The sequence below is a fragment of the Carassius auratus genome, chromosome 11 (assembly GCF_003368295.1).
Source record: "Carassius auratus strain Wakin chromosome 11, ASM336829v1, whole genome shotgun sequence".
In the NCBI taxonomy this organism is placed as follows: Eukaryota; Metazoa; Chordata; class Actinopteri; order Cypriniformes; family Cyprinidae; genus Carassius; species Carassius auratus.
Window position 1 is genome coordinate 3,254,367 of NC_039253.1, and position 27,372 is coordinate 3,281,738.

A 27,372-nucleotide genomic window follows, 5' to 3' on the forward strand; every position below is an offset into this window, starting at 1 on the left:
GCTAAGGTTTCTTCAGTACTGAAATCTAGCCCTGATTAGAATAAGTTACATTTTAGTTCTTGGACTTTGGTAGGGTGTTTTTAAAAACTGTAATGAGGCAGAGGATTAAACAACTCATTGCTTTTTCATGCAGGCGTAATGACTTTTCCAGTACATGCTGTCCTTGGATACACCTGTTTTTTAGAGGTTGCTGAAAAAATTAGGAAGACATTTGGAATAGTTCATGCAAAATTGAACATTAGCTGAAATGTTTCCTGCCCTCAGGCCATACAGGATGTAAATGAGTTTGTTTCTTCATGGGAACAGATTTGGACAAATGTAGAATTATATCACTTCACTAATGGATCCTCTGCAGTGAATGGGTGCCATCAGAAAGACAGTCCAGATACCTGATCACAATAACTCACAAGTACATGACATCAGGCTATCAAAAATAAACACATTTTAGTTTTTAATAAAACAATCCATCAGACATTTTTAACTATTTACAGTATAATATTGCTTTTTCCAGGGAAAAAGTTGCCTTGTCTGAATCAGGAGAGAAATATGCACAGATCAAGCACTGTTTACAATCAAAACAGTCCTAAATGTTCTAAACAATCATCTGGGTGGAATTTGATGTGAGAGGACAGCAGGATAACTTTTTTCTGGAGGAAGTGTTATTATGGGCTGGAATTTTGGCCAGAAGTGACAGATGCCATAAAGATGGATTTTTTTTTTTTCCTAAAGACATAGCTTTTCGTTCCACAAAACATTAATTTGTGGACTGGAGTTGAGTGGATTACTAGTGGATTATTGTGATTTTATTGGCTGTTTGGACTTTTATTCTGACGGCACCCATTCAACTGCAGAGGATCAGTTGGGGATCCATTTCTCCAAATCTGATGAAGAAATAAACTGATCCACATCTTGGATGGCCTGAGGTTGAGCACAATTTCAGCAAATTTTCACGTTTAGATTAACTGTTCCTTTAAAAGTTACGTTTTTTTTTTTAATCTGGTAAATAAAAATTATGAACATTTGTTTAACCACTATTGCAGCGTTTCATGCTAAAAACCTTTAAAACAGAATTGTACTCTGTAAATATCAATAATAACATCAAAAACATCAGACAGAACATGAAACACCAAATTAATCGATTCTATGCACAGGAAAAGATGTGGTGCATCTTTGGGATTTATCACTTTGAGTCTAAAATAAACTGCTTTCAAAATTTGGTTTTCCAAAAAAAAAAAAAAAGTTGTCTCTTGGCTCAAATAGCCACATGATGCTTCTGATAAGGCATGCTTCTGATTCTGCATTTTCAGCTCATGCTATATCAAAGGAAAATAAATTCAATAAAATGACTTTTTAAAATCCATGTGTGTGCCTTGTGATGGACTGGAACCTTACTTGTGCAGGGAAACACAATTTCATAAAAACCTCAATGGCCAATTTTCATAAACAATGTCTATTTAAAATTTTCAGGGGAAAACATAATTCAAAACACAGAAAAAAGTTTGGTCTAAAATGAATGAAATGTAACACAGAAATGCAATAAAATAATACTTTATAATCATAAGAAAGGGTGATCCACTGGATCAAATTACCACACACCTACCATTTTAACAAACTTGTATTATCCAACAGTATAGCATCTGATTATAACTACCAAACTTGTCTGTAATTGTTCAGAAACAAGAAGCATGAGTTATTGAACATTAAAAAATCACTTTGAACAGCATTTAATTTTTTTATGTAAACCTCGCTATCCCCTAGTCTATATAAAATAAATATGCATTCATACGGTCATACTTAACATGCAATCAACAGATTAATGTTAGCTTTATTCTTTTTATTATTAAAGCCGAGCCGCTAGAGGGCAGCATCACTGTTGTTCGCGCTTAAAACAACAAAAACAACGTGACGTTTTTAGTCTTTTAGTCTGACTACTTCCGCCTTGTGCTTTCAACGCATGTTTCTCTGAGCAGCTGTGTTTATCAGGTCAGTAACGAACACCGTTATGAGTTTATTGTAAATACACATCCAGAATGATTGCGTTGTCGATCAGGCGTCTGAGCGCGGTTTGTTTGTTGGTGACGTGAAGGTGAGATGTGCGCGCGCGTGTTATGCTGAAGTGATGCAACTCAATCAGATTATGCACAGTCAGGGTTTGTCTTTATTCTCCATCACTGCGACATGCGCAAGGGACACTAGACACTATAGCATGGAAATGTCCTCAAACCGACGACTGAGAGTTTTTTCGTGATTCTTTCACCAAACACCATGTTTTCCGTGTCATCTGAGGGTTTGTAGCCTGCTGACACAGAAGAGCACAGTGTGTGCTGGACTAACGTTAGTTAGTTACAGTTCAGATGTTTGTGTACTAAAGTAATAACTATATACATTTTTTGAAAATATCTTTTCATGGAAAAGCCATTCAGGGCATCCATACCAAAATATAATTGCCAGGTTTGGTAATGTAAACTTGTATATGTGTATACACACACACACACACACACACACACACACACACACACATATATATATATATATGTCAACTATTCTTTACAAGTGAAAGCAAAGTTTCTTGCGGAGGAGCTAGTTCTTCTGTGAGTGAACGCAAAGAAGTTAGGGGCTTTATATAACAGAATAAATAATTTGCTATAAGTTCTAGAAGAAATCTATTTAAATGTTTAATTAGTCAAAGATTTTATCTGTTTGTCTGGATGGGGTGTGTGTGTGTGTGCCAATTCTGTCTTACCTGGTGCTGTAGTCAAGAAAGCACATGGCCAAATGAGTAAAAAACATTAAAACTAAAGAAATGTACTATTTCTTTATATAAGATATCTTCCAAAGTTCCAAGTTCCAAAAGATCAAAACATTGACAGCCAATCAGAATCGCTCCTGGTTTAAAGCGCTCAGGCATTTAAAGTAACAGACCACAAAACTGCGGTAAATACTACATCAACCTTGAACGTTATCATGCTTTGGTGTGAACACGTTTCAGGCTCGTTTCACAGACAGGGTTTAGCTTAATCCTGGACTAGGCTTTAGTCAAATTAAGGTGTTTACGCAGCTTTTATAAAAATGTCTTAAAAGAAAACCGAACAAGAACAAAGGCACTGAGATATTTTAAGATATGTCAGAAAAAGATATTTTCAGTAGCGATAGCTTTTTTAGGTGCATTTTAAAGCATTTGAATAATGAAGGATTTGTTTGCTTTTAGAAGTCAGTATGAACCAGGAGAAATTGGCTAAACTTCAAGCCCAGGTCCGGATAGGGGGCAAGGTAAGAAGTATTATGAACAATAATGTTTGTAGATATATATTATGGTTTTGCCATCGTTATTGTTTTTCTGTCTTCACTCAGTTTCGATTCGTTTTCTGTAGGGAACGGCGCGCAGGAAGAAGAAGGTGGTGCACAGAACAGCAACAGCTGATGACAAGAAACTTCAAAGTTCGTTAAAGAAGCTTGCAGTCAATAACATAGCTGGCATTGAAGAGGTAGATCAGTAGCTCTCTAGTCTCATCGCATTCTGTCCTGTTCAGAGAGGATTGTGAATTTGATCTTGTTTTGCAGGTGAATATGATTAAAGATGATGGCACAGTCATTCACTTCAATAACCCCAAAGTGCAGGCGTCTCTCTCTGCCAATACGTTCGCCATCACAGGACACGCAGAGACCAAACAGCTTACAGAAATGCTCCCGGGAATCCTCAGTCAACTTGGCGCTGACAGTCTCACAAGTCTGCGCAAACTCGCCGAGCAGTTTCCCAGACAGGGTTGGTATAGAGGCGGCTTTGAAATAGGGATGAATTTACAGTTTGGTATAGATGCTGACATTCTGTTTCATTGCTTTTTAAGTTCTGGACAACAAAGCTCCGAAAGCTGAAGATATCGATGAAGAAGATGATGATGTCCCGGGTATGCAGCTTGAAGTTTTTCTTTTGAACAAGCTGTAAAGTGTACAATGCCGATTTAAGTCATGTTATCCTTTCTTCACAGATCTCGTAGAGAACTTCGACGAGGCATCAAAGAACGAGGCAAACTGAGCACCTTCCGTAAATGCTGTTCAGAAGTCTCCTGCAGTGTTTTTAAATCAGAGTCACAGACATATCATTTCAACACTATTCAATGAAACAAGAGACTTTTATATCATAAATTGGCCATTCCTGACCCTTCTCCTGCATTTATACAGAACGACGGACAGTTAATTGAATGCTCACTGGTTCTAAATCTTATCATGTTGCTAGTTGAAATACTAGTTTTGACGGCGATGGTTAATAAGTCTTAATTCTTTTTTTTCTGTTTATTAAATAAAAATAAAGCTCATAAAACTATTTTATATGGTGTTTTTCCTGTAGTTGCTTAAAATGATTTGTCATGGGGTCTGTAGTATTATTAGGCATATTATTATTATTACAAGAGTAAAAGGTGTTGTCCCTTTGAAATGTTTAAAATGCTAACTAGGTTACACCAAAACACGCAAAAATTGTTGTACAGTCGATCAATATCCTCATTTTTGTTTTTACCTATGCAGTGTAACAGCTACCTAGAAACTTTACATTAAAAATGTCAGGAAAGTCATAAATAAAGATGGTCAGTGATAATTAAATCTGCAAATGACGATATTCTAACAGATGCAAACACGGCGGAACGAATTTGTCTGAGCAGATTAAACTCAAAGCAAAATCTGATTGTGTAGAAATCTTTCCCCTCAGGATTTTCACATTAGCATCGACTCTTATTGAAGTCACTTGATTTTGCCCATGAAAATTTGTCAATTGAGAGTAAATGTGACTGCACCTTAACCATAGGCTTCATTTGGGATTTAAATATGATCCAAAACAATACCTAATTTCTATACATTCTTGTATGTTTACCCATGGTCACTGTTTTTTTTATTTTATTTTTATGTTTTAATAATCATAACATTTACAGTGGGTTAAGATGCATTAACATTTGTGTTTTTGGATAATTTTAACATGCAATATCCAATCATTTCAATAGGAATCCATTTCATATGCATTTTTTGCAGGAAATTGCATTTCGTCACTTACCAACTCAAATTTGCTCTGATTAAACCGACTTTTCTCCGTGAGTTGTGCTTCATACCTGGTTCCTGTATTTTTAAACCTTTTTGCCGTCCATATGTGACCCTGAACCACAAAACCAGTCTGAAATAGCACGGTTAGGACCTATATTTGTAGCTATAGCCAACAATACATTGTATGGGTCAAAATTATCGATTTTTCCTTTATGCCAAAAACTATTAGGATATTAAATAAAGATATTTTATAAATGTCCTATCATAAAAAGGTTCTATCAAAACTTAATGTTTGATTAGTAATATATGCATTGCATAGGGCTTAATTTGGACAACTTTAAAGGCGATTTTCTCAGTGCTTTTTATACACCCTCAGATTCCAGATTTCCAAATAGTTACCAGCTAAATATTGTCCTACACATACAAACCATCAATTGAAAGATTTCAGCTGATTTATAAATCTAAATGTTTAAAAATGGACCTATATTTCTCTAATGTGACCAGCTGTTGTTGATTAAAGACTTGTTTATCTATAATAATGAGAGATTGTGAACCCAAGTAACAGTAACACCCAAACAACGATTGATTATATTAATAATGTGAAAAAAGAACACATTAGAGAATATTAAACGTGCTCACATCGCTGATAAAACTCGTCGCAACATTGTGTCCCTCTCTGACTTCTCAAGTGATTGCGACGCCCTCGTGAACGCGCATTGATCTCGCGCAGACCTCTGATGACGAGCGCACAGAGGTGGCGATGGGATACAGAGATCCTGGTAATTATTTACATTTTTCATATTTATTCCTTCGTTGTATAACTATATAGCGCTGAAAATAATCTCAGGTTCTTGTGGGAGTTCTCGGGGATTTATTGTGAGATGATTATATAGTAAGTGAGGATAATTGGCTGTCGTTGACGGTACTGTGTCGCATTGCTGTAGTCCCCAGCAGCCACAGGCGAGAGTGATGCACATCAGCCATATATGAACACATGTGCGTTTGCGTCGCTGCTATCCAGAAGTGATGCTGCTGAATCACCACGGGCCGTGTGTCCGTGTCAAACGCGTTGAAGATGTTGTCTTGTGTGAAGATTGCTGCGGCTCTTCTGCAATGCAGTGCTGAGAGAATTACAACGCGTATTCAGTCTTCTGTGCGGTAGCAGATGCAACACTAAGTTTTTGGCCACAATTCCGGAGAATAGACTATAAACTATAATGCTGTGATGTTGCGACACAGACTAGAAGGCTCAAATAATTGCAAGCGCGCGACGCGTTCTAGTTTGTCGCGTCGCGTTGCTGACACTAGATGAGGTGAGGCGACAAACTCGGACTTCAAATCAGAAAGTAGTTTTTTTTTTACAGCTGTTATTGTAGTTCTGTATCTAAATTTGTGTAGATAATATACACTCAAATGCATTAGTGTTTGCATTTAGTTACGTTCATGCATGATTCTGATGTGTATCTGCATATGCACCCATGCAGACGAGCCTTTCTGCACATTCAGCAAATCCTCACTGTGAAGTAGTGATGCAGGATCTGTGTCTGTGTGTCTGAGATGGTGGCATATAAATGCTGGAATGCCTTTAGTTTTTGTGCATATACCATGTTAGTACCATGCTAATAAATACCAACCCCTTTGAGGCCAAGTATATAATATGCAATGATGTGCAATGTATTTATTTACTTTATTTGGGATGCAACAATGCAAAATTTAGTTTAAATATAGACTTGGATATTCATCACAAGAAGGTTCTTAAATTTTAACCCTGTAAAGCAAAAATCAAATTAGACAAAATCTAAAGCAAAAGTTTGCTTCATATTTGATAAATCAGCCTCATACTCAAGTAGCAAAAAGCAGTTTTATTCAGTGGCTGAAACTGAGCCAAAATATTTGCTAGTGTTTAAATTGCCGAAAAGGTAAATGAAATGCTGGTAGCTTGTGATGTAAATAATTATTCTTTTAAAATAACAGTATAAAGCAGACTTTTTGTCACTATATCTCCCAATAATAGTAAGATGATATTGAAATGCTTGGTTTTATGATCACTGCTGTTGTGTCAAAACATATAATGCAATGCAGTACAATGATAATTTAGAGATGAACAAATAACCAAACTTGATGGATCATATTTTGACTCATGGTCACATTTTAACATGTAAAAAAATTATAACAATAAACTGAGGTTGATTCAGTTCAGCATCTTCATCTTAATTTTTTTAAAATGGATTCTAATGTTTACTTTTTTTTTTTTAAATAAAAAAAGCCAAGCATCCATGACACTGGGCTGCCGGAAATGAATATAACTGACTCATCTATTGGCAGGACATTGTGTGGGCCACGTCGTGATGGTTTAAGGCTAAAACAAAGCTCATGGTGGGCTAAAGTATGATCAGTAACCCTCTCGCTTTGAGCTCCCTCCACTGAGACTATGAGGCAAGCAGTAACCGCCAGTCTGTCTGTGTGGGGCGAGAGGCGTTTTGGATACTCCACCCTCAAGGACTCCAGCGAGTCGCTGCTGGACGAGCGCAAGCTTAGGCCTGGACTGAAAGAGGACTCTGTCATCGAAGAGAAAGAGCGGGCTGAGAATGAGCAAGAGCAGCTGGAGGCTGTGCTGGGACTTCCATCCTCTCCTGTGGAGGACACCCACCAAACAGACAGCATGGAGCCCTCAGACCCCACCCTAGACTGCAAGAAGGGTGGTGGGATGGAAGCGTCTCTAGTGTGTGGTGGGAGGAAGGGTTCACTTGGTGCTCTGCCCATGCAGCGCTGCAGTTCTCTGGGCACCACGGCTCCACAGTGGGTCCCTGATTCTCAGGCACCAGCATGCATGAAATGTGGATCCAAATTCTCCTTCACCAAAAGACGTCATCACTGCAGAGCGTGTGGGAAGGTGAGGGATGCATGTGGAAATTGAACAAAGTTTAAAGGGATAGTTCAATCATAAATTAAGATTCTGTCATGTTTTACTCACCCCTTTCTTTCTCTCTTTCTCTCTTTCTGTCTTTCTTTCTTTCTTTCTTTCTTTCTAAATAAGATATTTTGAAAAATGTTGGGAACCAAGCAATTGTTGATTCCCATTGACTTCCATAGTATGGGGAAAAAATATGCTGGAAATTGATGGCTAGCATTTTTTTGGTTACCAACATTCTTAAAAATAAATAAATAATAATTATACAGGTTCACCTTGAACCATAGCACTCTAAATAATATGGACTAGGGCAAACTTAAACTAAATTGCTTCAATCACATTAACTTTTATGAGTTTTAGAACTTTCTCTTTCTTTTGAGTTTACATCACTGATGTATTTAAAGTAATCTGAATTGTTTCATTATTTTTTCAGTTTAATGGACTTATTTGATTTATTCACAATAAAGCATGGCCTCGAGAACCTTATTGCTTACACACAACAGGTTTAGAAATGCTTCTCATTTCACTGCAGTGGGTGAAAAAAGCGGTACTGAAAATTCCGCTTACTTAAATTTCAAATTTATAAACTGACAACATTTTGATGTAACTGATTGCCTCAAATTTTTGAGTTTTAACAACCTATTTAGGTGTACAGTGTTTGGGACCGGTGAGTAAAAGATAACAGAATTTTCATTTTTGTGTAAACTATCCCTTTAAGATGTCATTCTCCTTAAAACATGAACCTGTTTTTGTTTCGCAGGTGTTTTGTGTGGTGTGCTGTGACCTCCGATACAAACTGACTCATCTCGGCGGGAAAGAGGGACGTGTCTGTGTCACCTGTCATTCAACTTTGATGAACCGTGAGTGTGGCGGCGGATTCCACTGCTTATGAGCTTGAACACATTAGTTATAAAGTTACTATGATGCTGTTTCATCAGGGACGCTTCGCAAGGACCAGAAGAAGGTCTGGTTTGCAGATAATCTTCTTCCTCAGTCTGAGAGTAGAAGTGCCAACAGCTCTCCTCTTCACAGGAGTGTGTCCCACACAGAGAGGGCTGAGCTCGCTCAGGCCGTATGACCGGACATCTTTCTGCTTCTTTGCTTGTCTATTCTATTTTATTTTCCCTTTATTTTTTCAAGTAACTTAATAAAACCCTTGTACAGTGACCATATAGAGAGGATGTTTTTTTTACTTTATTTTATTATTTGTTTATCTCTGAACATATAGAGAGGATATTTAATTAAATTTTATTCATTATTTACATTTTTATTTTATTATTATTTATTATTATTCACAAAGACTACATTTCCCTTCAGTCTTTGTGAAGAAACTTTACTTTAAAATTATTGGGAGTACATTTTATTTATTTTATTTTTAATTATCTTTGGTCTTTGTAAAGTAACTTTTATAAAACACTTATACACTCTTGTAATGACACCCTAGAGAGGATCATTTATTTGATTAAATGCTAATTTTATTTCATTATTTTATTTTACGTTATTTTAATAATTATTTTAATAGTTTATTATTTTTATTTTAAATTACCTTTAATCTTTGAAAAGTAAAAACTCTTTTAAATATATTTATTTTATTTATTATATGATTTTATAAAAAAAATTTAAAATCCCATGAATCTTTTCTAAAAATACCCTTATATCGATTTTTATTTTATTTTTCAGTGTTTTATTTTATTTTATTTATTTTATTCAATATTTTATTTTATCTTTATTTAAATTTCCCTTTATTCTTTGTGAACTAACCTTTAGAAAAAAAAAAATGTTATTACATTTTTACTTTTTTTTTTTTTAATCAGCGCTCTGATTGTCAATGATTTTACACTGTAGGAAGTATCTGAGCTCAGAGCTGGAGATGAAGTCAGCAGCAACTCTACAAAACCCACTCCACCAAAGGACCTTCCCCCTATTCTGACCTCAACAGGGGTCAAAGGAGGTATGTGTCCTAATAAGCACACTAGTTCTGACTAATTAGGCTTCACACAGAATATTTGTTAACTGTTTTCTTTGAAAAAAAATATTTTCAGGTTTATTTGTATAGTGCTTTTTATGACACAAATAATTTCCATATAATGAAAGCATACAATGAACACAAGCAGCTAAAAGTAGTCCTTTAATTCTGGGAACAACACAAGGGTGAGTAACAAAAAGAGTCAGTATGAGATGTCCTCAATACTTCCAATGCATTTCATGAGTGAGTTTGAGATCTCAGAGGCTGGGTCTTGTGTTTATTTCTGCAGACTACACTCTGGAGGAGAAGAGAACAGAGTCGTCGCTCTTAGAGGAGCTGGAGAGAGGTCTTGCAGCGCCTCTGGTGTTTGTGCTGAACGCAAACCTGCTGGCCGTTGTGAAGATTGTCAGCTGTATGTCGCTAATGTCTCATTCCACTGTTATTGCATGTTCGGTTTTGCTGATTTGACACGTGGAACTTGAGTGAATAGGTATGGTGTATTATTTTGTGATTGAAGCTGTTCTGTAGTCTGTCACTGAGTGTGTGTGTGTGTGTGTGTGCATGTGTGTTAATGATAAGCTCTGGATGTTTTTACCTGGTATGTATTCATCTAACAGCTGATGAATGTGACATCTGTCAGTCAGTGTTCTGTGTGTCTCTGTGTGAATGGGTTTCATCTACTACACACACTCAAACACACGCGACGCTCAGAGTGTTTTCAACCTCTGAGACATGGACACACAAACTCTCCAGAGCTGCTCTTAAAGAAACTTCACATGCTTTCCATCGTTTCATTTGAGAAAAAACTACCAAACACACACTGAAACTCAAAATAAGTTTGGTTTAAGAAATGTTTTATTTTTGTGCTAAAGCTTTACTTCTCAAAATAGTAATGATAATAATGTTATTGTTTTTAGGTAATTTGGTGCAACAAAGATATGTAACATTCATGATTTAATTACTGTAAGTGCATCTTATTTGACAACAAATAAAAATAGCTGTAAATTAATTGTTATATTTTAGTTTCAATCTATAAATAGATTGATTAAATTGTGAGTTTTTGTATTATTATTTTTACTATATAACATTTTTTGATGATCAATTTGTGTTGAATTAAATTACAAAGGAAAACAGAATCTAGGGGAAAATAAAACCGATTTCATCGGGGTGAAATTTTAAATTAAAGCTCTGTGGAGTTTATTTGTGAACAAACAAGTAATGTTTACATTCATTCTCAAGGTCTTACAAACATGTGGAATGCATTTCCTTATATTTTATGATTTGTAAAAGCTATAATGCTAAAAAAAATAACTAAATCCATATTGCCCAGCCCTAACTTCTGATAACAATATTCAAGTGTGTGTTCATGTGGTCACGAAGGGTTTTTGTGCTCCTATAGATGTGAACCGGCGGTGTTGGTGTGTGATGTCGAAGGGCATGCATGCTGTGGGACAGCCAGAGGTGGTCATTTTACTGCAGTGTTTGCCTGAAGAGAAGAGATTCCCCACGGATATTTTCAATCATTTCATTCAGATCTACTGGGATGCCCAGACAGGTGAATTTTGCACAGGATGTTACTCAACCATAAAACTAAGCCCAAACATCTCTATAGTTCTTGATCTTGCTCTTTCTTCAAGCAGCAGGAAAGCTTCTGAATCACCTGAGTCACTCTTTGGTGTCCCGAGGGTTTCTGGGTAATAACGAGCATGCTGGATTTCTTTACGTGCGTCCGACGTTTCAGTCTCTGGAGGGCCTGCCTTTGCCTGCGCCGCCCTTCCTGTTCGGGGTCCTCATGCTCCGTGCAGAGGCTCCATGGGCCAAAGCCTTTCCCTTGAGACTCATGCTGCGTTTAGGAGCGGAGTACAGATGTAAGAAAAAGGAATAAACCTAAGATTAATATACACGGCCATTCAAAATGTTGGCTCGTTATGATTTTATGTTTTTGAAAGAAGTCTAACCAAGGCTGCATTTATTAGATGAAAAATGCTGTAAAATTTTTTATATTTTTAAACCTGTTTTCTGTTTGAATATATTTTTAAAATGTCATTTATTCCTGTGATGGTAAAGTTATTTTCTGCAGCCATTTCTCCAGTCATATATATATATATATATATTATATATTATTATATTATATATTATATATATTATTATTATTATATATATTATTATTATTTTTTTTATTATTTTTTTTTTTTGAGAAAGGACACATTAAAGGGATAGTTCACCCACAAAGGAAAATTATGTAATTAATAACTCACCCTCATGTCGTTCCAAACCCGTGAGATCTCCGTTTATCTTCAGAACACAGTTTAAGATATTTTAGATTTGGTCCGAGAGCTCTCTCATTTATCGAAAATACATTTTGGTCCAAAAATAACAAAAATGTCAACTTTATTCAGTTGTGAGCGTGTTCACCGCAGTGTAGTGATGTCTGGTTCGCGAAAACGAATCACTCAATATAACCGGATCTTCTTGAACCAGTTCACCAAATCAAACTGAATCGTTTTAAACAGTAAACATCTCTAATACGCATTAATCCACAAATAACTTAAGCTGTTCACTTTTTTAATATGGCTGACACTCCCTCTGAGTTCAAACAAACCAATATCCCGGAGTAATTCATGCACTCAAACAGTACACTGACTGAACTGATGAAGAGAGAACTGAAGATGAACACCGAGCCAGATAACGAACGAAAGATTGACTCGTTCTCGTTTCTTGAGCAGCAAATCAGCATAATAGAATGGTTTCTGAAAGATCACGTGACACTGAAGACTGGAGTAATGATGCTGAACATTCAGCTTTGATCACAGGAATAAATTAAATAAATAAAAAATATATTAAAATAGAAACCTCTTGTTCTAATGTCATTTACTTTCTCTGTATGCTCTCAGTAATGTTTTCTGCTGTCCTGTAGTCTATCCCTGTCCCTTGTTCAGTGTGCGCTTCAGAGAGCCTCTCTTCGGACCCGTCAACAACAGTATAATGAGACTCTTAGTGGTGAGACTTTCTCTTTCTGGTCATACTGCTTCCCGTTTAGTTCAACTGATGTCTTTTAATTGATTTCCATTCTTTTTTGGTTCTCAAAGGATTTCCGTTTTTACCGTTACACACTGCCAACAGTGCCGGGGCTCGTGGTTGATCTAGAGGCTAGAAGCACCTGTATAAGAATCCCTAAAACACGTCATCCAGAGGTACTGTAACTCCACGCTAGATCCTGGAATACACTATACAAACTGTACACAGATTTTTGCTCTGATTTACAGTATAGACAAGTTGATGCTAGTTGACAAATGTCAGAGCCATTCAGCAGATTTAAGAAAATTGTGTAGTTTATGATGGTCCCAGATTCTGATTTTTTTTTTACAGACGGAGGGTATCAAACATGTTAGTTTGTCGTATTGTCGTCTTGACTCAGGTAGCGACATCCGCAGTTATAGAAATGTACAGTGTGTAAAGAATGAGACAGAACAACTAGTTGTTAACGACGAGTTTAAAAGCATGTCAGAGTTCAGTCTTTTGTGTATGTGTGGTGACGAAATCACAGGATACATTTCGAATCAGGGTTGCCAGATCAAATAAGAACGCAAAAAAAAAAGCAAATAAAAACGAGTAATTAATAAACTGAAATCCAAACTGTAATCCACATACCATGATGTATTGACCTGCACCCGTCCACTTTATTAACTACATAAACTGGATTGTTATCAGCCGAGCCCAAAGATGCTTGATAAGCAATGCTTAAAATAAGTATATATGGCAACCATTAAAGAGTAAGCTCTGTGAAGTAGCCACACAAATCGATGATTAAGTGGATAACAAGGCCTCTGACAAAATGTTTTACCAATACGATAACCCTAAAAATGCTTAATATCTGTGCCGATAATCAGTCGACACCTAATTTATGCAGTTGTCACTCCAGAGACTTTACAGTGTGTACACGTCCTTAGTGTATTCCAACACAAAATCATCTCGAACATAACCGAGAATTGCATCAGCAGCATAGTATCTTTTCCAAAGGAGATGGAAAGAGCATGATATTTTTTATTGCTTGTGCCTCGAGTATCAGAAGGTTTATCATCAATCTGGTGTTGAATAGATAAGATAAGACCCGAGTTAAAGAGTTTAATTTCTTAATTATCATTTCTTTGGGTAATGGTGGTCTTGTCTCTGTGTCTGCTGGGGTTTTAGTTGCTGAAGGCGCTGAATAAGTCTAATGAGAGAGTGCTGGCCCTGGGCGCCTGCTTTAACGAGCAGGCCGACTCTCATCTCATTTGCGTGCAGACGGCAGATGGACAGTACCAGACACAGGCCATCAGCATTCACAGCCAGCCACGCAGAGGTGAGCGAACACGCCAGCTTCCTGCTTGATTGTTTTGTTTTGAATATTAGTACAGTGGTCGAAAAAAGTATTTAGATATATTTTGCACCTAGAAATGTATTAATGTCATTCCATAGTATATCAAACCTATTTATTTATTTACCTATTTATTTATTTAAACATCCTGATCATAAGGTACATTTTAAATATATTTTAGCCTGAATAATCTGAGGAAATGCACAATTACTGTAACTCTGGAAGGTTATGTAAGAACTTCCCTTGCAAAAATTAACCATAGCCTATGGTATTAAATTTAATGAATGAATGAATACATTAATTATACAAAAGATAAATGAAAACAAAAAATGTTTTATATTATCATGCACAAATTAACCATTGCTTTTTCTATCTGCATGTGTTTTCTGAAGTTGCAGCTCATAGATCTCTCGGCAATCCGTAATTTTCCTCCTGGTGATGACATTGTCTCATATTTGCCCCATACAGAAAATTTAAATACTAAATGAATGTTGTTGATAATCATTGATACATACACAACTGTAATAATACAAAAACAAAATGTTTTGCATTTAGTATATGGTAATAATTAATGTATTTTAATGTAGTTAAAAGAAAAAACAGTGGCATTGTATTAAATGGTATGTAAAGGATTAAAATCTTAAAAATGGTTGGTAGTTATGATCAGGATAATTTTTTTTTTTATTGAAAGTTTGTTCCTTTTTTAAATTAATGCACAAGCGTTAATTTGTAGTGTATTTCATATTATTGGATTATTTAATATGACCAAAAAAAAAAAAAATATATATATATATATATATATATATATATATAAAATATTATTATATTATTATTGTTATCTAATAATACGAAATACTCTACAAATTAACGATTGTGCATTAATATATTGTGCATGTATATAAATATATTAATATTTATATATATATATGGTTGCTTACATTTTTTTTTCTTAAGCGCTCACTTGAGGGCGCTGTCTGACATTCTTGAAAGCTGTTCTTCTCTCACTGAATCTAAATCTGTGTTTCTGTTCACCTTTCAGTCACTGGCTCGTGTTTTTTCGTGTTCAGTGGAGCGCTCAAACCTTCATCAGGGTACTTGGCCAAGTCCAGCATTGTGGAAGGTTATGATTTGTTCATTTCTGTGTTTCATTAAAGCAGCACATCTCTTGTTTGAAAGAAAATTCTATTTAATCTTTTTTAAAAAATCTATCTTTTATCTAAGGCGTTATGATTATAGGAATACATATAGCAGTACAATATAGATAGTCTTGACTTTTTGAATATTTTAATTCATCATTTTATACTCAAGACTTAATTAATATAAGATAAAACTGTAATTAATGGGGCAAGTTGATCAAGGGGAGCACAAAATATAGCCTATGTGTAATAAAAGTATGTATTCCTTTAACAAAACATGATATTTCTAAAGAAAACACTGTTAGAAAATATGTAGTTATTATTAAAACACATGCAAAGTACTCTAAATTATAGAATGAGCCCTATCTAACTGAAACAAGTGCAGGAGATAGATGAACTCTGCTTAGATCCCATGCATCTGCTCAATGTTACAGATGGTTTGATGGTCCAGGTAACCATGGAGGCCTTGGCTGACTTACGTCGATCTCTACGGGACATGAAGGACTTCACAGTCACCTGTGGAAAACTCCCCCCAGCAGAGAGGCAGGAATATGTGCACATTCAGTGGCAGGACGAAGAGCCGCGCTTCAATAAAGGGTTAGAAACCAATATATATACATATACAGTTGGTCTGAAGCTGTGCTGGTGTCCTCTCATTCTGCCCTGTATCTCACAGCATCATCAGCCCCATCGACGGCAAGTCTATGGAGTCTCTCACAAACATCAAGACCCACCAGCGCTTAGAATACAGAGCCAATGGGAAGCTCATACGCTGGACAGAGGCAAGCAGGTTTACCTGTGACTTCTGGAGTGTTTGTGTTTTTAATACGTATGCTCATTTTTAAAGTTAGCAATAGATATAAACTCCGAATCTTAAAGGGATAATTTGCCCAAAACTGAAAACTATGAAAATAAACAAAAAAAATCTACATTTTAAGTTAATATTTAATATATTTTCCATAAAAACAAGTAAAATATTGTTATATAAAAAAAAAAAATATATATATATATATATATATATATATATATATATATATATATATATATATATATATATAATTATAATATATTATTTTTTTCCAATAGTTTTTAATCTGACCCTCAGCATTGCGTCTTATTTTAGATCAAAATCTGAATGAAAATATGGTACATAGAGGGCTTTTTTAATGTCTTTATTTTGATTTATGCTTATGGATTAAGTGCTTGCTCCATCGTAGTGGTTTTATCTAAATTTGATTGAGTTTCAGTTACTGAAAATGCTTTTGAAAAGCACTTTTAACAACTTTTCTTCACAGGTGTTTTTCTTGCTGAAAGATCAACATCCAAATGGTGTTAATAACCACAGCAGCCAGAACCGTCTGACAGAGCGTCTTGCGCGGGCGTTTTGTCTGGCACTGTGTCAGTCTCTGTGTTTGCTGAAGGAGGACGGCATGACCAAACTGGCTCTTAGAGTCACCCTGGACGGCCAGAAGGTCAGACATTTTTCCCACATTGTAATCATTTATTGGACACAGAAGTAATTAGCCATACAAAATAATGATAATAATTACCGTATTTTTCGGACTAAAAATCGCACCTGAGTATAAGTGGCATCAGTCCACAAATACGGCTATGATGAGGAAAACTACACTTCAGTCTACACTGAAGACAAAGAGCGCCCTCTCGTGGCTGTAGACGGTCATGTTTTGTCTTGGTTCATTTCTCTTGGTTCATGTCAAATTAATTTTGATAAGTCGCACCTGACTATAAGTCGCAGGACCAGCCAAACTATGAAAAAAGTGTGACTTATAGTCCGGAAAATACGGTATTATTTTTTATAAAAGACTAAAATATATTGGTACAATTTTAAAAGTACTCAAATACATTTATTTTACTTATTTACTTGTTTGTGTGTCTAAATCAGTGAAATATGCATGAGTATTTAATATTTATGTAAAAATTGTATATTTATGTAAAAAAATAATTTACATTAGATTATTGCAATCTAATATAATAATATTTTATGTCATGTTTTATATAAAAAAAGTGTTTTTCTAAAAATAAAAAAAATCTGATAACATTTTACATATATAAAATGTTTATTTTATTTATTTTAATAGGTTTTTAGTGGGGCTGTCAAGCAATTAAAATGTAAATTTAATTATATGATGTGCTGATCTAATTAATCACAAATATTTATAAATAATTTTTAAGTAGATAGATATATTGGTACAAAATACTCATATACATTCATTAATTTTACTAAATTACACATCTCTCTCTCTCTGTATATATATATGTGTGTGTGTGTGTGTGTGTGTGTGTGTGTGTGTGCGTGTGTGTGTGTGTGTGTGATTTAGTTAATAGTATATTTATACATTTTCTACCTCTGTCCTTTAATAAAAAAAAAACTTTTTTCTTTATCACGTCTATTGACTTTTCCAAGGCTGCTATTAGACGACCAGATTCTTGTATTCCAGAACCTTATTCTCAATCTCAGATTGGATCTCAGAAGTAATATGTAGTCTTTCAGTTGTTGTAATAACTGTAATTCAGTATTGTGTAAGGGTCGGTCAGGAGTGTAGCATGTGAGTGTGAGCTGCGTGACTTTCTCCCAATGAGACCAGTCTTCTGCTTTACTATTAGTGCTGTGTTTTGATTAAATCTCTGGGGTTTTGAGCAAAGGTCAAGACAGCAGAGGACAAAAGTTTTCTTATCATCATTTCTTTAATCTTTCAGATGGAGTTCTTGGCAGGCAGTAACGGGCAGCGCCTTCCAGCTCCGTACCAGGAATGTCTTAACCAATCATTAACGTCCGTGGTGCAGAGTAACTCTCAGTACCAGGGTCTCGCCGCCTGCCAGCTGGAGCTCATCTTCTATATCCTGGAGGACACATCGTAGAGACGGACCAACCACTGTCATGTGCCAACACTCCCAGAAACCTCACGAGCAAAACCTTTGGGTTCAGTATCATATGAGAGTGGAGTGTAGTTTAGTCGATACCCTACTGCTCACTGTGAAGGGTCTGGGGTTACATCATCAAATGGATTTAAAAAACTGCTAATATTTATCTTTCAGTCATGACTAGATGTATCATTTTAGCTTATCAGTCGACAGCACTAACAGCGCTTGGAACTATTGAATAATGGCAAAAATAAACACTTGTGGAAGCCCATTTCTGCCTCAGAGTTATAAAAATATAATTCATGGCATTACTCATAATCGCAACTTCACACCTCGCTATTGCGATGATTTCTCGTAAAACTTTATATCTCACAATTTTTCACACAAAATGCGTCCGTTTCTCTCAGTTGCACTTCTTATCTCACGTGTGCAACTTTATTTCTTATTACAGCATCATATTTCAATATTGTGACTATTTCTCATAATTGTGATTTTCTTATAATTCGTCACTTTTTATTACAGTTATTGTGAGTTTATATATCACAGTTGCAGCTTTCTTGCAATTGCGACTATTTCTCATAATTGGAAGTTTATATCTCACAATTGGCCCTTCGCAAAGACCCGCCTCCCTTACTAACTGTTGCTTTCTCATGTTCTCACGCAGTGAAAAATACATCACAGAGCAAAGAAGACAGTGACAGTGCACCGACAGATAAGACAGAGCAGGTTTACTTCTGCTATGAAACAAAGTCTCAGCTTTCCAATTTGGTCATTTTGTAAGAAATTCACACAATGAATGCCGTTTTGTTGCTCTTTAATGTGACATTAGTGTAGTTCAAGCAGCATGTGAACCGAGCATCTCTTTCTCGTTACTAAATATAGCGCAAAATAAACATGAATGAACATCAGAAGGTATACTTGTTTCAACCACGGAAAGATGTCAATACACTGTTTTTCAAGTTAAAGTTTTCTGCAGTTAAAACAAGACACCTTCTAATATATATTTTTTTTGTTCATAGTAAATATGAAAAGGCTCTGAGGGTCTAAAGCGATCCATGACGATGCAAAATTGCATTTATTGTTTGAATTTCTTTAAAAAAATGACAAATTTAGAAAGCCGAGACTTGTCTGTTGGTGTGGCAATGTATTTTTCACTGTGTGAGAACATGAGGTTTGGTGTGAGGGTGCCATGGCTTGTCTTGTTGGACATAGCAACAGTAACTAAGGTGGGCGGGTCTTTGCGAAGGGTCAATTGCGACTTGCGATAATTCTTGTAAAAACCATTTCTTATAATTACGACTTTGAATCTCATAATTGCTCATTTTTATCACTAATACTATATTTTCCACCAGAGTAAACAATAACGTAAAACTGCATTTCTTTTAACTGCAACCTCGTATCTTGTTATTTTTTGTCTAGTCTTTATTTTTTACTCATAATTATTTTATTTCCACCTCGGAGCAGTGTTGTAACTGTCTTAATTATGACTATATCTCACAGTTGAAACATTCTAGTAATTTAATAATTTAAATGTGACTTTATTTCTTCGAATCTAAACTTCACTTCTCGTAATTGCAATTACTTTAAGTGCAAATTTGTGTCAAAATTGGAACACCTATGTAATTGCAACCTTATTTCTACCAATTACGATTATTGTATTACGATTACTTTTCATATGATTTCTTTCATTTTCATAACAGAGTCTGTACAATACCTCATTATTATATTTTTTACCTAATTGCTTAAAAACTCTTGAGGCAGAAATAGGCTTCCAGATCGAACCAAAGCCTCCAGTGGAGAATGCTTGGTTTGTTGTGCTGTGTCTACACTAAAAACCAGAGCCAGGCACAAGACGAGGATATGAGTTTGAATTCTTACACTAAAGTCAGTGCTGCGTTTCAGAGGGTTAGGTTAAAGTTACGCATTCACAAGAACTGAAATGTTAACGTTTTCAGTATTCCGATACCACAAAAGCCATTATCGGTCAACCTCTGGTGATTGCCAAAGGCTCATCTTTAACAAATTGACGTAGCTATCTGTAGTTTGTTCTCCTTCTCTAGACCTCGGCTCGGTCAGAAACAGGATTTGAAACCTCGAGGCCTGAAACACGCAGACAAATGAGGACCAAAGTGCAACATGAAACCTGATTCCAAAATGAATTGAGATTTATGAGCATGACGTGATATTGGAGAGAGACTCCGTTTCTTCTAGTCTTCCACATGTAGAACTCATTGTAGCTTTGGCGAGCTCTGCTGTACTTCCTGATAGAGGCGGGAGGATGTTTTCCTTCTGAGTCACTGTACAAATCCATGCAACACCCTGTTCCCCAGCTTTCCTAGAGGAGTGCCCTGACCTCTGCCCTACATTAACGCACACCTGCCTGGAAAAAAAGGCTCTAGGAATTCAGCCAAACAAAGACGACGCTTGGATAAACAGGAGAGAGAATTATACACACAGACTCTCATGCAATGTGAGCTCTAGGTCATTTGTTCCTACGCCATCTCCCTCACACACACTGCGTAGGATGCTTGCTCATCTGGTCTTCCTCTGTTGCTTTTCAGGAACTGAATGGACTTTTTGTTTACACTCAACGTGCTGCACATTCTTGAGATGGCAAATCCAGATTATGAAGGAGAAATGCGGCATGCACACACTTGAGTTTCCGACTGAACCCAAAACACAAGAAACGACAAGAGCGGAGAAGGAGAGTTACTCTTGCATTCTTGTAAATGATTAAAAAGTATTTTAATATGTTAGGCATTTGCATTGGAGATGCCACGTGCAAATTTCAGCCGGAATTGTAGGTCGAATGAATTGGATGCACTGGTTTTATTTAAGAAGGAACTACAACGTGCCATCAAACCGCATAACATGTGAAATAAAGATATAACTGTGTATTTTAAAATGGAATTTATTTTTTGTATTTCATTCAAGAGTAGCAATATTTTTTACCGTATCAATCCCGTTAGTTTATAAGGTAAAACTATTTACAGGTGTAATACAAGTTTACTGATGTTGACTGTACAGTGCTATTGGGGAAGTATGAAACTCACACAAGTGTGTGTGTGTGTTTGTGTGTGTGTGTGTGTGTGTTGGTGCACATCTGTGAACTCATTCTGTTGAGATGACTGTCATTAGCAACATCCGCAGAGGATGGATCCAGTCAGTACTCTTCCTCTTCTCTTCATACATTGTGCTCAATAATTATTCTTTAGATTAATTTATGACAAAAAAATATACAAACGGGGTCAAAACGGATTCACATCCCCATGTACTTAATGTACATATTAAAAAAACCAAAACACAAGATTTGAAAACGAAAAGTCCCAAAACACTCTTTGGACTCCATAGTGCTTAGTACAGGTTCTCCTTGTCATCTGTTTTGGGTCTTCTCTTCCTGAGCGCTCAGGCTTTCTTCATCTTTCCGTTGAGAGTGCTCCCGTTCTCGTGGTGCTTCTTGCCGTTGCTCAGACCGTTTTCGTGCACGCCGTGGCCGTTTGAAACCACCGATGAGCCGTTGGCGACTGTGGTGGATCCGTTGGCCGTGCCGTTCTGGGTGAGCTGTTGGGTGTTCTTTGGTAGCCTCTTGCCTCTCACGTATGCCTGGTACCAGAAGTTAGAGAACAGCACGAAGAAGAAGGTCCCGTACACCCAGATGAGGTGGATGAACAGAGGCACCTGGTAGTCACAGCTCTCCATGAAGTACCACTGGGTTACGTGAAGAGACACTAACACAAACTGAGTCTGTAATGAAGAGTAACAAGGTCTAAATGTCTGGCATACACAGCTCTCATTAATAACTACGTGTAATATATATACACACACACACACATACACATAGAGTATGACAAAAATGATAAGTATTTTTACCAGCTAAAAATGGTTTTAAGACAGTTATTTCTTTAATCTAATTTCCTTGTAAAATAAAATTTAATTATAAAATAAATATTTATAAAATGTATTATTATATTTTAATAATTTATTTAGAATGAATGCATACTAAACAGTGTAAAATTAAAGACCAGAAAGTTAATTATTATTTAAATTATGATTAAGTATTGAAATACAGTTCACTGGTTGAAAAAACTCTAAATCTGTCTGTGATTTTTTCTCTTTTAAATAAGCATTTTTATCAATGTCAAAGAAAAGGTTACAAGTCAGTTTTTGAATGCCTTATTTAAAAAAATGTCCAATGTTATTTTCATAGGAGAAAATATAAAAGAAAAATCTTAGATGCACTGAAGATGCACTGGTTTTTGCATCTATATGTGTGTGTGTGTATATATATATATATATATATATATATATATATATATATATATATATATATATATATATATATATATATATATATATAATAACACACTTCAGTGTATATAAATGTATATGTGTGTGTGTGCTGTCAAATTATTAATCACATCCTAAAATATAATATTTTGTTTACATAATATTTGTACTGTATATATTTATTATGTATATATAAATACACACATGCATGTATATATCTTTTTTATATATTAATATATTTGTATATAATATAAATTAAAGGAATATAAATATAGACTTGCAAATGCATGCAATTATTTTCAAACTACATTCTGTACATCTGTGTATATATATATATCTGTGTGTATATATATATATATATATATATACATAATAAATATACACAGAACACACATGTATGTTATGCAAACACAAACTTTATTTTGGATGCGATTAAATCATGATTTATATATATATATATATATCAGGGTTTCCGTTGGCCGGAAAAAAAATGAAATGTCCGACAAAATTAAATCTCTCCGGTCAAATTGTCCGAATAAAATTGCCTAATAATCCCGCCCCCCCCCCCCCCAACACAATCTGAATTTGAGAATAAGCCTAAAATGTATAAAGCAAAAATACACAGAACTTTAGCTATGTTATGAAAGAACAGGCTCGTTTGAAAGTTATTAAACATTATTACATGGCTTGGTTGAATTCCAATGTGGAATGCGGTCTGTTATTTCTTGATATCAGACCGCTGCGAAACACTAGTGGCGCCAGGATTTTGATTGTAGGTGGGCCTCCAGAAACCTGGATGGGCCAGTTAAAATAAGCCAAAAAATAAATAAATAAATAAATAAATAAAAACGGGTTCCCCTTTCATCTCCGTTTCAGCGCTTTTCTGGGCACTGAGGACAGCGACTCCGTAGCCTACCTGAATTTAATGTGTAATTAGCATAGGTAAAAAAAAAAATCGTTTTAAATTGTTAAAAAGACATTTCAAGCTTTCTTAAGATATATTTCATGTCTGTGAGGCCTACGTTAAGTTTCGTTAAATTAGTATGAGATGCACTCCAGTTCACTAGCAATGCAAGCGCCTGCATGATTAGGCCTGTCGTCTGCTATATTTGCTTCTTATGTATTAAATCCAGGCAATTGGTTGATAAAAAAAAAATTATTAAAATTAAGATACAATTTATACAAAACGAAATTCACTTCAAAAAAGTATTTCTACTAAACAAAACTTAATTAAGTGGTCAAAATCATGTCTGACCCGCTCCATGTCTCTCGATATTGCGCATCTTATCTTACTCGTGCGGTTCACTTTTCATAATCAACATAAATTAAAAAATAACATTATAATATTTTAACAAATATTAAACTAAATAAGCTTATTTAATGTCTACAACATGTATAGTAGACCTAGAATCTCTATTCGTACAAATTGCTGCACATTCATTTCATTCTGAATTTTGCACACATAAGTTGAAAGGCATTTGTTTGTGCATGCATGTAAAACATATCTGCAACTTTTATCAAGTTCACTGATAATTATGCGTGCATTTACGAATTATTATCTTAATCTATAATGAAACAAGGACGAAACATATGCTTTGTTTGTTTAGAATGGAATGGATCGCAAATAGATCCGAATGAAGAAATGAACCATAGTAGAAAATGTTTTTTTTCCGTCTATTTGAAAGTTAGGCTAATAAACATGTTGCGTTCGGCGGCCTGATTATGTCATTTTTTACGTTACATAGCCTGCCTCCAGTTTTCCTCACCTTGACTAATTAAGAGGCGATACTTGACCGGCATATCATCAAAATGTCCGGAAAAGGAAACCTCTGTCGGTCACTTTGACCGGCACCATTTTTTTCTAGCGGAAACTCTGATATATATATATATATAGAGCCTGACATTTATGGTCACTTACAACAGTAGCTGCATTTTGAAGGCATTTTGTGCAAAAAAAAAAATGAGAGCGAGTAGATAAAGACTGCACTATCCCTTCACCATTATCATGGGTGAGATTAATACTGCTCTGCAGAACAAATGAACATACCAGCTGAATTGCAGTCATGTATTTCTTCCACCAGAGGAACTTCTGGAAGCGAGGTCCTGCAGCAGAAAGGCCGTAGTAGAAGTACATGATCACATGGACACAAGAGTTGATCATGGCATGGAAGGAGCCCATTCCACCTGCAAGAAGCATAACAGCAAGTCTTGAAGCCACATAGGTGATAATATTAGATTAGATTAGATTCAGCTTTATTGTCTTTGCACTTGTAAGGTACAAGGCAATGAAATGCAGTTAGCATCTAACCAGAAGTGCAATAAGCAGTAAGTACAGAATATGCAAAGTCTACAGTATGTTACAAATGTACAATAAATATACAGATAAGGGAGTATTATGGACATAATTTACAGATTTTAAATACTATCAGCACGATATACAGATAGGTGTACAATGAACATACTATACAGATGGATATTATATCATAATATCATATCAAGATAGCTATAAAGTTTATGACATTAATTATGATAACCTCTGGACATTTGTACTCGACATGTATTAATTTAACAGCTGATCACATCAGAAATAATGTCAGTCAGTGCATGTGGCGTCGTCTGCATGTTCTGTGTCTCTGTGTGAATGAATGTGTGTGGTTTCATCTACTACACAAACTTAAACACTATATGAGACATGAACACTCAAACTTCATCTCCAGATCCAGCTTTTCATCATTTAATTTGAGAAAAACTACCATCAAACACTGAAACTCAAAGATCTTCACAACAAACCTTCAAAATAAAAGTTCAGTTTAACTTGAAGGAATTAGGACAGAGGTATTTCTCAAAGAAGTACTACTAATATTATTATTATTAAGGAATATCATAAAACCAAAATACTTTTTTTCATTAATGTTATGCATAGAATTCAGTTGTGCAGCAACTTGCCTTAAAAAATGTTTTTGGGGGAAATTGTTATACTTTTATTATATTACAGTTTTTGAAGATTGTTTAAACTGTTCAGTTCATTAAACACAGTTTTTAATGATACATTTGTAATAAATCATAAAACACAGAATCGGTAAAAACATGAAATGTAAAAAAGCTGAATTTAGAGAAAAATAAAACCGAAATTGTCTAAAGATAAGACATTTATTCTCAAGATCTAACAAACTTGGAAAGCATTTCCTTCCTCATTAATGGTAAATGGACATAATTATAAATCCTGATACTGTATATAGAAAAAAGGGTAACATTTTAGAATAATGGTCCATTAGATAATGTTAGTTAACTACTTTAGTTAACATGATCTAAGCAAGAACAATCCTTCTACAGCATTTATTAATCTTAGTTGATATTCATTTCAACATTTATTAATGCATTATTCAAATCAAAAGTTGTGTTTGTTAACATTAGTTAATGCACTGTGAATTACCATGAACTAACAATGAATAACTGTATTTTCATTTACTAACATTAACAAAGATGAATAAATACAGTAATACATTTATTGTTCATTGTTTGTTGTTGAATTAACTACCGTATTTTCCGGACTATAAGTCACACTTTTTTTCATAGTTTGGCTGGTCCTGCGACTTATAGTCAAGTGTGACTTATTTATCAAAATTAATTTGACATGACCCAAGATAAATTAACTAAGAGAAAACATTACCGTCTACAGCCACAAGAGGACGCTCTATGCTCCTCAATGCTCCTGTAGTCTACACTAAAGACATATAGCGCCCTCTCGTGGCTGTAGACGGTAATGTTTTCTCTTGGTTCTAAATAAATGCGACTTATAGTCCGATGCGACTTATATATGTTTTTTTCCTCATCATGACGTATTTTTGGACTGATGCGACTTATACTCAGGTGCGACTTATAGTCCGAAAAATACGGTAACATTAACTAATGAACCATTATTCTAAAGTGCTACCGAAAAAAGTTCAATAATAATTGATCATACTGTCGACTCCAGTGACCATCAACACCAAGAGCTTTATTTACAAGAACCATTAGCACATGCAAAATCTCTTGGCATCTCTGACTGGAAGAGAAGTCTGTCTGGTTGACGTGTGGCGATCATGTAAATACCTGCAGACTGACTGGGATCGACTCACCTGGTGCGTAGCTCACGCCCCACCACCACGTCCAGGGCATGAAGGAATGGTGGAAGATGTGCAGGAAGGTGATCTGACTGTGTTTCTTACGCAGCACAAAAAACACCTGAACAGGACGACAGCAGCATTCATCACTACATGAACCAATCTGCTTTAAAATCAGACGTTTTGTTCAAATCTTACCGTGTCCATAAGCTCAATGAACTTTGAAAACAGGAATAACCAGGAAACTCTTGTCATCTGAAAAAGAAAAGGAAAAAAAAGACATCTTTAATACGCCTTGATTTGATTAATAATGCACAAACTACAGTAACAGAAAACAGAAAGCAAATCTTACTCGAAGTCCTTGAGGGCTGTTAGAATAATCACATGGGTCACATCTCCACGTGTATCCCGTCGCCCAGCCCGACATCAAGAACTACACGCCAAGTCAAAACAATTCATATATCAATTTAGATTCGGAAACAGTGTCTCCATAATGACTAAAAATATAACACACCTCTCTCTGAGTCAATGCACACAAACAAACACATTAGCCAGATCACACCAACATCTCCTGATTCTCACCTCATATACGATATATACAGACAGGCCAACCAAGGACAGGTTGTAGATGATCATAGCTTCTTTCAACTGGAAGGGTTTGCGGTTGGCCATAAATCTAGGGCCAGCGTACAGTGCGAAGA

General features: G+C 35.5%; 3 protein-coding genes across 5 annotated transcripts in view; 2 read left to right on the forward strand and 1 right to left on the reverse strand.

The window, feature by feature from the left end:
• The first annotated feature begins 1,884 nt into the window (after positions 1 to 1,884).
• LOC113110783 (transcription factor BTF3 homolog 4) lies at positions 1,885 to 4,322 on the forward strand. Its single transcript, XM_026274964.1, has 6 exons — positions 1,885 to 1,983; positions 3,209 to 3,270; positions 3,372 to 3,485; positions 3,562 to 3,763; positions 3,846 to 3,905; positions 3,987 to 4,322. Exons 2-6 carry the CDS (start codon positions 3,217 to 3,219, stop codon positions 4,031 to 4,033), a joined length of 477 nt encoding a protein of 158 aa, XP_026130749.1. The 5' UTR covers positions 1,885 to 1,983; positions 3,209 to 3,216; the 3' UTR covers positions 4,034 to 4,322.
• Positions 4,323 to 5,681: 1,359 nt separating this feature from the next.
• Positions 5,682 to 21,042, forward strand: LOC113110784 (zinc finger FYVE domain-containing protein 9-like). 2 transcript variants are annotated; one of them, XM_026274966.1, is made up of 16 exons: positions 5,682 to 5,807; positions 7,295 to 7,921; positions 8,700 to 8,799; positions 8,878 to 9,011; positions 9,785 to 9,890; positions 10,195 to 10,317; positions 11,305 to 11,460; positions 11,546 to 11,773; positions 12,823 to 12,905; positions 12,995 to 13,099; positions 14,097 to 14,247; positions 15,302 to 15,382; positions 15,833 to 15,995; positions 16,075 to 16,180; positions 16,694 to 16,870; positions 18,117 to 21,042. In XM_026274966.1, the coding sequence occupies exons 2-16, from the start codon at positions 7,460 to 7,462 to the stop codon at positions 18,276 to 18,278; spliced, it is 2,337 nt and encodes a 778-aa protein (XP_026130751.1). In that variant the 5' UTR covers positions 5,682 to 5,807; positions 7,295 to 7,459; the 3' UTR covers positions 18,279 to 21,042. The 2 variants fall into 2 exon arrangements, with proteins under 2 accessions (XP_026130751.1, XP_026130750.1); XM_026274965.1 differs by having other exon boundaries at positions 7,354 to 7,921.
• A 134-nt stretch (positions 21,043 to 21,176) lies between these two features.
• Positions 21,177 to 27,372, reverse strand: part of LOC113110786 (elongation of very long chain fatty acids protein 1-like) — a 27,228-nt gene continuing 21,032 nt past the window's right edge. Inside the window, exons 4-9 of one of the 2 annotated variants that reach the window (XM_026274968.1) lie at positions 27,254 to 27,372; positions 27,024 to 27,104; positions 26,870 to 26,926; positions 26,687 to 26,792; positions 24,616 to 24,752; positions 21,177 to 22,025 (exon numbers count right to left, since the gene is read on the reverse strand). The exon at positions 27,254 to 27,372 is cut by the window's right edge and continues 72 nt beyond it. In XM_026274968.1, the coding sequence (XP_026130753.1) occupies positions 21,687 to 22,025; positions 24,616 to 24,752; positions 26,687 to 26,792; positions 26,870 to 26,926; positions 27,024 to 27,104; positions 27,254 to 27,372 (839 nt within the window). In that variant the 3' untranslated portion in view covers positions 21,177 to 21,686. The remainder of the gene's footprint in view (positions 22,026 to 24,615; positions 24,753 to 26,686; positions 26,793 to 26,869; positions 26,927 to 27,023; positions 27,105 to 27,253) is intronic. The other variant, XM_026274967.1, reaches the window with a different exon arrangement.